Genomic DNA, 12,811 nt, shown 5'->3' on the forward strand with positions numbered 1-12,811 from the left:
CTTGTCCTACCGCCATGTGACAGCAAAACCAGGCCAAAGTGAAAAAACCTATTAGTACTAACTGGTCATTTTACTGTGTATTAGAGTTGCTTATTCCATTACCAAGCACGTGTGTGTTCTTGTGAGTGTGCAGTTGAAATCAGGGGGGACCTGAGGACGGTACAAGCTAGAAAGTACATATACTGTACTAGTACTGATACAAACTCTGTGCAGGATGATTGTGGTTACGCCAGTTAGAGACAATAAAGTTATTGTTCCCGAAAAATAAAATTGTGTCAATGAAAGATATTGTGGTAGGTAATTAAGTGTTTACATGAGGAAGTTGTCTATATTCTAAATGAACTAAATCTGCGAGTTAGGTCTCGGTACATGAAGCACAAAGGAGGAGTGTGACATGTGACTGAGTGTGTTTGTGTGTGTGTTACCGTGTAATGTGAGGGAAAGAGGGCATCAGAAGAGCTATCTGGGTGGGTTGTTCTGTGAGACACACACACACACACACACACACACACACACACACAAGCCCAGTTTGAAGGGGGTAAGAGAGGGGGGCATGACGCGTCAAGCTGGAGCCACCATTCGGCTTGTGTGTGTTAATGTGTGTGTGCGCTTCATCAGTGAGGGGGTTGATCCCATTGTGTGTGTCAACAAGCCGCCCCATTCAGCGCCTGTGTGGCTAAACTCTGCTAATGAGCGTTGCCTTTGGCTGAGCCGGGCTAGCACAGCGCTCCTCACAGCTAAAGCCTTCACTCAATGCGGGGGCGGGGGGCATTGTAAGGAAGACAGGGAGGTATAGACAGGGAGAGAAAAATATGGTGAGAAGGAAAAAATGAGTCAGGGTGCGACCTCATCAAAAGATGACAAATTGAGCTACAGAAAATGGGACCATTTTCACGGCAAAACTAGATTTTCTGGAGTTTCGTGTCCTCTGACCGTGCTGGTCAGAGGACAGAGTCTACGTGTCAATTTGAGAGGTCTGCTGAGAGAGAGGGAGGATGTGGTTTGATAGACAAAGTGCTGCTATGGTGATGTAGTGCAACCCTACTGCCAGACAGGACGACTCTTCAAAACCCCAAATGATGTTTTGGAATGTAAATGCCACTCATGCATTACTGGGATATCTGTAAATGAATGAACTATAGAACGGTTTTAAGCACAGAACCCTTCAAGGAATTAAAGTGAAAACAAGATGGAGCTATCAAAAGAGCGAGGGGAACAGACAGAAAACAAAGGAATACACTTGAGGAAGGCTGGTCATACGAACTAACGGGTGGTCAGGGGGAGGGAGGGAGGATTGGGAGCTGGGGGAGCAAGGAGGGTGAGAAAAAGCGTGCATGTCACCCGCCATCAGAACAACGAGCTCTCTCTCTCTCTCTCTCTCCTTTTCTGTTGAACACTTTTTTTCCCTCCACCACCAGCAAGCCATTTCCAACCCACAGCGAGTGTGTGTGTGTGTGTGTGTGTGTGTGTGTGTGTGTATTTGTGTGTGTGTGTGAGTGCACGCTCGAGGTGAGGTCCGGGGCGCAGGCCATTAAAGCTCTGTTAAGACACTTCTGATGCTGTTGGCTGATGCTGAAGCAAAAGGAGAGTGGAGTGAGACAGTGAGGGAGGGAGCACACACTCAGTGGCTATCTCGGCCCGCCCAGCAGTCTGCTGGCAGCCTGTCAATACTATGAGCACAGAGGTGCGAGATGAGTCAACAACCTAATTCTAACATCAAACTTTCATGGGCAGCAGAGGGGAAAGGCAGGATGGAGGGATGTTGCGAGAGAGGTTTGCTGTTAACGCTTTCTCCATCACCTGACCTTCACTCCTCCAAACCTTTTAAAAACCCTTTAGAAACCGACCCCTTTTACACCCGCTCACATGCAGTGCCACCGTACACACCGAGGAACACACACATGCCGTTGCACTTTTAAGGTCCCCTGACCTAGGGCTGAATTACCTTTGGAGCATTTTAGCAAGATATAATAGGGACCCTCTCACTCTCCATCACTGCCTCACACACTTTGCACAAGCTTTCTCTCCCTCAGACGCAGAGTGCCGGCGGCTTTATTTATTAAATATGGCCTGAGAGAAGAAGCAAGATGGGCGAGCTGAGAAACCGTTTTAAGAGACTGGCTTTTAATGGCTTTCTGACACGCTGGGACGGTAGTGGTCGGCGGCAGCTTGGAGGAGACACTTTGTGAGTGCCGAATGGTGTTTGTTCAAGTTTGTTGTACCAGTGTGCATGTATAAAAATGTCTTGTCGCGATGGGGAGGTTAAGATCATAGGGTGAAAACGGAAGTCCTGAAATGACTGTCCACTCATTAGCAAAAAGGGGAACTAATACAGCATTATCATGAGGAACCCTCACGGTGCAGCTCTACTTGGAAATGAGAGCTCTTCAGTTAATTTTACAGAGTGTTTACATGTATGGCAGAAACGGGCACCCAACCAGAGATTACATTAGATATTGTTTTTTTAGTCTAGACTATGCATATTATTCCAAAACCCAGACCGTACTAAACTGCAATGAAATCGAAAATTAAGTATTTCCATTCTTCTTATAAACGGGATCATAAATTAACTAACTGGAGTCGGGGTTCGTCCATCATTTGATTCTGCACAATTGTTTAACAAGGAAAAAAAACATTAGACATAATTGTGGGGAAAGGTCATGTGACTTTATAATGGTTGATTCAATTGTTTCAGCTTTATATAAAAACACAATAACTGTAAAATAATGTTCCCGTGCTTGTTCTGGTTGTTCCACAACTTCTTTCCCTGCAGCAGGCTCAGAACGAAGGCCTGGGCCCTTTAGCAGGGTGGTGTTGGCTCCAAGCGAGACAGGCGGCACGTCTGAAGCTAATTGTGTTCTCGCCGTAGTGAAACCGCCCAGCACGTGGTGCACTTGGCCGTTGCTAATGGCTTTGTACTTATGTAGGTCATTAGGAGGCATCAGTATTACACTGAGCTCCTTTCATAAGCAGTTCAAAGTTCCTTAATGTGATGTAATATTAAATCTAACTGAATGTCATGATGATTTTACTGTGTCTCTGTTGGGCGTAAGAAGACACAAACCAGGAAAAGGTGTCAGTGATAAAGACGGTAAACAGGGATGGCATCTCTCACAGACACAAACAACAGTGCAGCTCTGTCACGGTAATGCTACTGTATACTGACAGCTCAAGCCCTACTGCTGCTGACTGATCCGTGTACTGGGGGCACTGGGAGGACTGGAGGGACTTGGGGTTGCGGTGGAGGTGGGTAATGGGGAGAGGGGGTCATTAAGTAGCATCGCAGTGCCATGGCTGAGGATGGACAGTGACAAGGAAATAGAGAGAGGGCCAGTGGCACTGAGCTGCCGACTCTTGGGGTGAAGACTGGGGAGGGAAAGACGATAATACAGACTAAGGGAGTTGCCAGTGTTCCCCTCAGGTGGCAGCGTGAGTCTTAAGACACAGCGGGGGCGTGACCAAATACTGGCCTGCGAATATTTCACATCAAAACTATTCATACTGACATATTCAGACAGTTGCAACCCCTTTTTCAATAAAAGATTTTGAACAGATCTGTGCAGACAGAGGTCCAAATACCAGGATTCTATTTACCCAGAGCAAGTCTACTGGTCTGTCTTAGCTAAACCGCTGTGTAGCCAGAGCTACTGTGAGCTGTTTTATTACGGTGGCCCTGAAGTGCAAAACACAAATAGGAAAACATTAACTCCTTACGGAAAGGGTAGGGCCTTGTAGCAGAGGACGGACCATTCAGATTGGACAGTCGAACTGTCTGTCTGTCTTTTAACAGGAAATGATGCAGGGCTCTAGTGTCACGCACTGAGCGAGACAGTCACGCACTCCCGCCACACATCCAATTCCTCACGCCAAGGAATCGGACTCCGGTCCCCGAGCCGTGTCGGCCCTAGCGTCCGCGGTACCCCCCCCGTAGCGTCCGCGGCGTCCACAGCACCCCTCCCCCCCCACCCGCCCCTTTGATTTTCTTTTATAACACCTAAATATAATTGAACAACAAAACACCGGTAAAACAATGGTGAAACACTAGTAGGACACTTTTAAGACACTCGTAAAACATCGTCATCTCTCCGTGACTTTCTGCTGCGGCTCTCCTGCTGCGTCACTTCCACTCCTCATCACTGATTTATTGATTGACAGAATATCTAGAAAGTGGCAGTCATTTCTCAGCTTTCAGAATCCGATTGTGCAAATAGTTAAGGAGTCACGGTAATTTGAATCCTCCATGTCACTTTCCGTCGCCGGCGAAAGGCTTCGGATTAAGCGGGTTAAAACACAGACAGTCCGTCTGTCGAATCTGAAGGGTCCGTCCTCTGCTATAAGGCTCTAACCTTTCGGTAAGGAGTTAATGTTTTCCTATTTGCCGTTGTGTTTTGCACTTCAGGGCCACCGTAGTTTTATTGAGTATCATCACTGGTAAATAACTACATAGACTAGATTTTGAATATAGCGTCCGCGTTAAAGTACACTAAGGTGAACGTTTTAAATATATATGTTTTTTGCATTACTTGATTGGTTGATGCCTTTATTCACTGTGGCTTTTTTGATTTGTAATATTTATGCTCTCTGTGAAAGTAAGTTTGAAAAAAATAAACAGAAACTGAAGAAACACACTAGTGTGATAATAATCCTTATGCAAACATTGGAAAAACTGATTCAAGCAATATAGAAAAGCCACTGCTACACTGAAACAGCTCTGTTAGCATGCGGTCTTGTTTGCATCATGTCAAAGGTCAGAGCCTACACCAACATTATGATCATTTGGTGTGAATGCTTAACACTAGGTTTCTCTCCTTCCTTCCATCTATTTCCTTGACACCGCTGCTCTCTATTCCAAAAAAATAAAAAATACATGAAAAATACAATAACTTAAATAACCAATGAGGTACATTAATCACACACCACACAGACTATGTGTTGAATGATGATAATACAAAGAAAAGGAGCTGAGGTTAAGTAGGGAATTCAATTATTTATACCCACAGACAGTGTCTTCAAGCCCCATTTCATTGTTGCCCATCTGAAGCAGGGCTACACCGAGTCAGTGTCAGCCGGTGCCTGGCAGTCTCATCCATATTTATATAATGGAGGTTCTTGAACATCGCAAGTGAATATTTCTTAATACACTCCTGATCATGTGACATGTCTGACAGTTGTTGTGTGGGACAATATTTAAACAAATATAACAAGTATGGAAACAGCAAACCAAAAATGTAACAAATCACGACAAAGACGTTTTACTAGTTGACTACATTTTGATTACACAGTTATAAACAGTGGAGTAACTCATTATTTGATGTTTGCCCACGGATAATGAAATCTATAATTGATATGGTAGTTTCTTCCTGTGTAGTTCTGGAATAATCCCTCACCTTTCTCATGATCATTGATACCCAACGACGCAAGATCTCGAATCGTAATATATATATTGTGGCAACCCACGGGTGCAGGTCCCTAGGAGCACCAATCAGCACCAAGGTCAGGTGACTAAAAGGGGATACGCCCCGCCCCCCCCCCCGGGAGACAACGAGCGGCACAGCTGCGGCTCATGAGGCTGATGAAGGTGAGCCCCACTATAAAGGACCAACCGTTCCAACAGCCAGGGAGAACTAGACTGAGGAGATCGAGTGCTGGACCGTCGAGCGGGACCGAAGGACCCAAACCCTCCAAAGAGGAAGAACTTACTTTGGCTTTTTTTTTCTTTTTGTTTGGACGTTTAGAAATAAATCAAACCTTTTTTGTGCAACCACTCGTGACTCCCAGCAGATTCTTTTTGCCCACACCCGTGGATTGCCACATATGGTGGAGGATGCGGGCGATTCTTTAGTTCCACCGCCGTAACCCCGAAAGCAGGAGACTATGGGAGAAGCAATGGAGGCCGCGATGGCCAGGCTTCTCCAAGCCCAGGCGCAGCAGGTGCAGAGCATGGCAGCCCTTCAGGGGACATTCGACCGGCTGGCTGAGAACTTAACCCCAAGGGCCCCTCACGCGTCCCCAACAGCTCTACTCACAAAGCAGACCCCCGGAGACGATGTGGAGGCCTTCCTTGAGGTCTTCGAACGAACGGCAGAACGTGAAGGCTGGCCGGAAGACAGGTGGGCACACATTCTGGCGCCTTTTCTGACAGGGGACGCCCAGAGGGCGTACCAAGACCTCGGGACCAGGGAGGCTACAGACTACCCAACGCTGAAGGGGGCCATCCTGGCCCACTATGGGCACAATTTAGCCGGCCGCGCCCAGCGGGTCCACGATTGGGTGTACGACCCCCAGGGTCCCGTGCGGAGCCAGGTGGTGCGCCTGGGGAGGCTTACCCGTAGCTGGTTGGTGACCGGGGAGGGTCCAGCTGCCATCGACCGCGTCGTTATGGACCGCTGCATCCGGGCCCTGCCTCTCGACGCCAAGCGATGGGCAGCCCAGAACCACCCCGCGTCGGTGGACGAGCTGATTAACCTACTGGAGAACCATCGGGTCAGCCAGCAGATGACGGCGGGGACATGCCCTGCTCCCCGAGGCCTTGAGGGACGGGCTCCGATCCGGCCATCAGCAACCCTTCTTCGCCCGGCTCCGAGAACCGCTCCGCGCCCAACACCCGACAGGTCTGAGTGGAGATGTTTTTCGTGCGGCCAGTTAGGACATATTGCCCGGCAGTGCCCTGCGGGCGATGTGCCCATGCCCTCCGCCAGCACGGAGGAACAGCACCGCCCAGGGAGGTGCCTCATGACTACCTGTTGGACCCCCCCAATACCCGGCGCCGCAACTGTGCCGGTTCGGGTCGGGAACCAGGACACCTCAGCCCTGATAGATTCGGGTAGTGTGGTTACCCTGATCCGCCCTGAGTGGGCGGAAGGAGAAGAGGGGCCACGCATCGAGGTGACCTGCGTCCATGGGGACCTCAAGGCATATCCAACGAGATGGATCCAGGTGTGTACCCCCCGGGGATCTTTTTCCATACGGGCTGGGCTGGTTCCCGACCTCCCGGTCCCCATGATCATTGGACGCGACTGCCCCATTTTTGAGAGATTTTGGGGTCTGCGACCGAGGGGAGGGCACGATAGGGCCTCCCAGCCAAGACCCATCCGACGCGGGAGACCCAGGGCTGCCTGTGCGGCCCACGCTCCGTCCGGTTCGTCCGACGAGGGCCCCCCGGAAGAGGCAAGACCCCTTCCCCCCTCGCCTTCGACTGCACCAGGAGGCTCCAACCGGGCGGGGGGCCGAACCCCCGATACGGACACCGCTACGGAGGGATCCCAAATCCCCAGAGGGGGGGAGGGCGGGAGCCTTACGGAGTTCTCAGAATTCCCCTTAGTCGCGGACGGGATGGGGAACAGAAAGGGCCAGTTTGCTACAGCCCAGAAAGAAGACGACACCCTGAAACACGCCTGGGCTCGGGTGCTCGCCCACGACGGACAGCCCATCGACCCGGTGAGTGCCTTGTCTTACCCCTTCTTTGTTACAAAAAATTCATTGCTGTATAGGATGTGCCAGAAAGGAGGGCAGACAGTCGAACAGTTAGTAGTCCCTCGCCCCTACACCAGTAAGGTATTGTATCTGGCCCACTCCCACCTTATGGGCGCTCACCTAGGGATGGATAAGACACGGGAGAGGATAGAAACCCGGTTTTACTGGCCCGGCATGAAAAGGGCAGTCGTGGATTATTGCGCCGGCTGCCCAGAGTGCCAACTAGTGGCCCCCCGGCCCTCAGTGAGGCACCCGCTAATCCCCCTGCCAATTATCGAAGAACCATTCGAGCGACTTGCCATGGACATTGTAGGTCCACTGCCCAAAACTAGTAGGGGTCATCGATACATCCTAGTGATCATAGACTATGCAACCAGATACCCGGAAGCTCTACCACTGCGAGCTGCCACCGCCAAAGCGGTGGGTAAAGAATTGTTCTTATTGTTCAGTAGGGTAGGAATAGCAAAGGAAATCCTCACTGACCAGGGCACTTGTTTCATGTCAAGGGTTTTAAAAGAAATGTTAAGACTGCTACAGGTGAAGCAACTACGAACATCAGTTTATCACCCCCAAACGGACGGCCTGGTAGAACGGTTCAACCAGACGCTAAAACGGATGCTTAAGAAGGTAATGGAGGCCGATGGGAAGAACTGGGACCAATTGCTACCCTACGTTCTGTTTGGGGTAAGAGAAGTGCCTCAGGCGTCCACAGGGTTCTCCCCGTTCGAGCTGCTGTACGGGAGAAGACCCCGCGGACTTTTAGACGTCGCTAAGGAAGCCTGGGAGAGTCAGCCTTCACCCCATCGCACCATCATCGAGCACGTGGACCAAATGAGGACCCGGATGGCCCAAGTCTGGCCAGTAGTGAGGGAACACCTGCAACAGGCACAGCAGGCCCAAGCCAGAGTGTACAATCGGGGTGCCCAGGTACGTGCCTTCCAACCAGGAGAACGTGTTCTTGTGTTGGTCCCCAGCGCAGACTGCAAGTTCCTGGCTAAGTGGCAGGGACCCTATGAGGTGGTGACACGGGTCAATGAAGCCAACTATCAGGTACGTCAGCCTGGCCGGCGCAGGCCCCTACAACTCTACCATGTTAACCTTCTTAAAAAATGGCAGAGTCTTCCAGGACCGCCGGCGCAACCCACCCCGGCCCTTACCGCTCGGATCCCGTTACCGAATGTGCCCATGGGAGACCATCTCAGCCCGAGTCAGCTGCAAGACCTACGTGAGGTAGTGTGGCAGCACCTGGATGTCTTCTCCGACCTGCCGGGCAGGACCGCCGTGGCCACCCATGACATAAGGACCGAGCCAGGAGTAACGGTTCGGGTGAAGCCGTATCGTGTCCCCGAGGCGAGGAGAGAGGCCATCAGGCAGGAGGTGAGTAGAATGCTCCAGCTGGGGGTCATTGAGGAGTCCCACAGTGCCTGGTCCAGCCCAGTGGTACTGGTGCCCAAGCCAGATGGCTCTTACCGTTTTTGCAATGACTTTCGTAGACTCAATGACGCCTCCCAGTTCGATGCCTATCCTATGCCCAGGGTGGATGAACTGATAGACCGGCTGGGAACGGCCCGTTTCATCTCCACCTTGGACCTCACCAAAGGCTACTGGCAGGTGCCGCTGACAACTCGGGCCAGAGAGAAGACGGCCTTCGCCACCCCCGAAGGCCTATATCAGTACACCGTGTTGCCCTTTGGTGTCCATGGAGCCCCCGCCACATTCCAGCGGTTAATGGACAAGATTCTCCGGCCGCACCAAGGGTATGCCGCAGCCTATATCGATGACATTGTAATTCACAGCGACGACTGGGAGACTCACCTGAGCCGACTGAGAGCTGTTCTGGGGGCCCTTCGCGGGGCAGGCCTCACGGCAAACCCAAAGAAGTGCCGGCTGGGCCTAGAGGAAGCTTCTTACCTGGGCTACCGCATAGGACGGGGCAACGTGCGACCCCAGGATGCCAAGGTAGAGGCCATTCTCAGCTGGCCAAGACCCAAGACCAAGCGCCAGGTCAAATCATTCCTAGGTTTGGTGGGGTATTACCAGAGGTTCATTCCCCGCTACGCAACTATGGCAACCCCCTTGCATGACCTGACGAGAAAACGGGGGCCGGACAAGGTCAAATGGAACACCGAAGCTAACGGGGCCTTTGAGTGCCTACGACAGGCTTTGTGCACCAAACCGGTGCTAGTAACGCCTGCCTTCTCTCTCCCATTCCTAGTCCACACAGATGCGTCGGAAGTGGGACTGGGCGCAGTACTATCTCAGGTACGAGACGGAGAGGAGCACCCGGTGATGTATATCAGCCGAAAGTTTCTGCCAAACGAACGCGCTTACTCTACTGTGGAGAAGGAGGCGCTCGCCATAAAATGGGCACTGGACAAGCTTCGCTACTACCTCCTGGGGCGGAGTTTCACCCTGGTGACCGACCATGCCCCCCTGAAATGGATGGCGCAGGCAAAGGACTCCAACGCCAGGGTCACCCGCTGGTTCCTGACCCTCCAGGACTATAAATTCACGGTGGAGCACCGACCAGGGAAGGAACATGCTAACGCGGATGCACTGTCCCGGCGGGACGTTTGTATGTGGGCGGGACGGCGGGGTCCCGGCTTTCTGCTGGGGTGGGGGAGTTGTGGCAACCCACGGGTGCAGGTCCCTAGGAGCACCAATCAGCACCAAGGTCAGGTGACTAAAAGGGGATACGCCCCGCCCCCCCCCCGGGAGACAACGAGCGGCACAGCTGCGGCTCATGAGGCTGATGAAGGTGAGCCCCACTATAAAGGACCAACCGTTCCAACAGCCAGGGAGAACTAGACTGAGGAGATCGAGTGCTGGACCGTCGAGCGGGACCGAAGGACCCAAACCCTCCAAAGAGGAAGAACTTACTTTGGCTTTTTTTTTCTTTTTGTTTGGACGTTTAGAAATAAATCAAACCTTTTTTGTGCAACCACTCGTGACTCCCAGCAGATTCTTTTTGCCCACACCCGTGGATTGCCACAATATATATATATATATATATATATATATATATATATATATATATATATATATATATATATCGATATGATATATGAGTTTCTGGATTTTTTAACAACATGTTGTCTCTTACTAGGAAACCTACCATAACCATTATAAACATTTCATTTCTCAAACTAGAACTCAAATAACAATTTCCTCCACCGTATATAGACCACAAAGATTTGTTTTGCTCTATGGTGATGTCTTAAATTGAGTCATGTTAAACTCAGATTTATGGAAGTCAAGGTCCTCCCACTTCCATTCAAACAATATCAGACAACTCATCTGCCACAACACTGTCGAAACCCCCACCTTGCCAAGTACAGGAACACACCCTAGCTGGTAAATCACAATCTCTGTGGTTGCAAATGTGCTTTGAAGGGCCACGTATAAAACATTATGTGGAGGTTTATGGTGGGGTACTTGGCATTTGACAATGACAGAAAAGAAAACAAACACGTTTTGAGGGTCTCTCCAAATATTATGTGATGGATGTGTGATGGGCAGGGTGGGAGACGAAGAGGACGGAGGAAGACGGGGAGAGACCTCAAAGGCGTAGCGGCGCCTCTTACTCGTTCTATATCACCGAGCCGTCCCTCTCACAGAACACAGATTTGCATTAGCATTTCATTTTACTTTATTTTATTACTTGTGCACTGCTGTCTTGTTATCTATTGTTACACTGTCTACTGTCACGCACCAACCGCCAAGACAAATTCCTTGTATGTTTGACATATTTTGGCAATAAATGTTTCCTGATTCCTGAGATTAAATAGTAAATAAGAGGGGAGGTGTCAGCGCTGAGACCGTTTTTGGACAGATGCAGCTGACAGCAGATATCCTCTGCAAGATAAAACAAAACTGAAGCAAGACTGTAACTCCAGAGGGGAATACAATGATATCCAATTAATTCAAGCCAAATTCACTCATTCCACAGCTAATAAAACACTCTCATGGTCGTATGATCTCTAAATCCTTCAAACAAAGTACTTGTTGGATTGTTTCATTGAATAGCTGCACCAAACCACTACTCCCATATCTTTCCATTGCGTCATTACAAACACTATTTCCAAGAGTTTTGTAACTTCACTAAACTGACAGGCACTGCCACTTCAAACAGAAAAAGACTGCCCATAATTGTGTGCCGAGAATCCCACATGAAAGATTCATCGTCTTCACCTTACAGTAAAGGGTGCTCATCTGGATCAGCTATAAACACACATCAAATAAGCTGTTGGACAACACTTCAGACAAAGTAGTTCACATCACAAATGACTGTATGGTAGAATACCTACTAAAATGCACCTGCTTTTTCACTACATCACAAATTAAATCAGAGTGCACCTTTCAAACTCCAAAAAATGATTGACCGTAATATTCAGATATTCACTCATTCCAAAACTCTGTTTACCATCACTGGAAAATGATGTAATAGTGCACAAATCAATGATGCAATGGCAGGACGTGCCACCTACCACACTCTCAACAATAGTGAAGTTATGTGGTATTTATACATGCTAAAGGGTAAAGGGTTGGTCAGGGAGGAAAATAAAACATGGGACAGTAATGTGGCACATTTTCGGCATCAACAGAAGTGAGCTCTGCTGGACAGACGCTGCTCCTTGTCAACTCATCGGTCAGAAATGCAGAGTGACCTGATGTAGGGTCATTTATTTCTAGGCCCTGCTGTCCTCCTGGGTCAGCGCTACACTGTCCTGGGGAGAGGCCAGCGCTTGCATGAATAAGTAAAGACCGTTGGGGGACCAAAGTCCGTTGGCTGACGTTTCCACCCCACTGAGTTTTAACACATTAGGAAGCCCCACTGCCAGTAATGAGCCAGAGACACAGGGATGGGGGGTGTTGGGCGGTGAGAGAGAATGTACTCTCATCATCAGAGCATAACTCCCTAAGCACACTCGACTGTGTCACTCTCAACCTGTTATTGTTGTGCAAATGTTACTCACATGCCATGTGAAAAAAATGCCCCTGCTGATTGGTGAGCTTTTACTTAAAGTGCACCACAGTGCTTCATGGCTGCAGCAGAAGTCCACAGAAAAAGATAAACCTAGATTACAGTATAATCACTAGAGAAGCATTAAGTTAAACACAACATCATGCTTTCATGTATTTTAACATATCCTCCTGGAGCCACCGTATGTGGTGGCTGTGCCCTCAATGTGGATATAAGACGTTTATGATTTCTGTAAGTAGTGTGTCATAAATGGTAAGCATGATAAAGAAGCTGTAATAAAAGCACATTCATTGCGTGAATGGCAGAGCCATTTACCTCTCCAGTCTGTTAATAAAATAGTTAGCATGCAGTGAT

General features: G+C 49.6%; 2 protein-coding genes across 2 annotated transcripts in view; one reads left to right on the forward strand and one right to left on the reverse strand.

Moving 5' to 3' along the window:
- Positions 1-12,811, reverse strand: part of bcas3 (BCAS3 microtubule associated cell migration factor) — a gene marked incomplete in the record, with an annotated part of 263,195 nt that overhangs the window by 90,107 nt on the left and 160,277 nt on the right.
- LOC144405442 (uncharacterized) lies at positions 5,725-10,407 on the forward strand. Its single transcript, XM_078098550.1, has 2 exons — positions 5,725-8,523; positions 8,590-10,407. The coding sequence occupies exons 1-2, from the start codon at positions 5,875-5,877 to the stop codon at positions 10,279-10,281; spliced, it is 4,341 nt and encodes a 1,446-aa protein (XP_077954676.1). The 5' UTR covers positions 5,725-5,874; the 3' UTR covers positions 10,282-10,407.

The sequence above is a fragment of the Gasterosteus aculeatus genome, chromosome 1, assembly GCF_964276395.1.
Source record: "Gasterosteus aculeatus chromosome 1, fGasAcu3.hap1.1, whole genome shotgun sequence".
NCBI classification, from domain to species: domain Eukaryota; kingdom Metazoa; phylum Chordata; class Actinopteri; order Perciformes; family Gasterosteidae; genus Gasterosteus; species Gasterosteus aculeatus.

Bases quoted from the DNA above. Each gene is read 5' to 3' on its own strand.
- LOC144405442 (XM_078098550.1), top strand. From the start codon at position 5,875: ATGGGAGAAGCAATGGAGGCCGCGATGGCCAGGCTTCTCCAAGCCCAG. The intron at 8,524-8,589 runs GTACGTCAGCCT...AAAAAATGGCAG, and splicing joins TCAATGAAGCCAACTATCAG to AGTCTTCCAGGACCGCCGGC.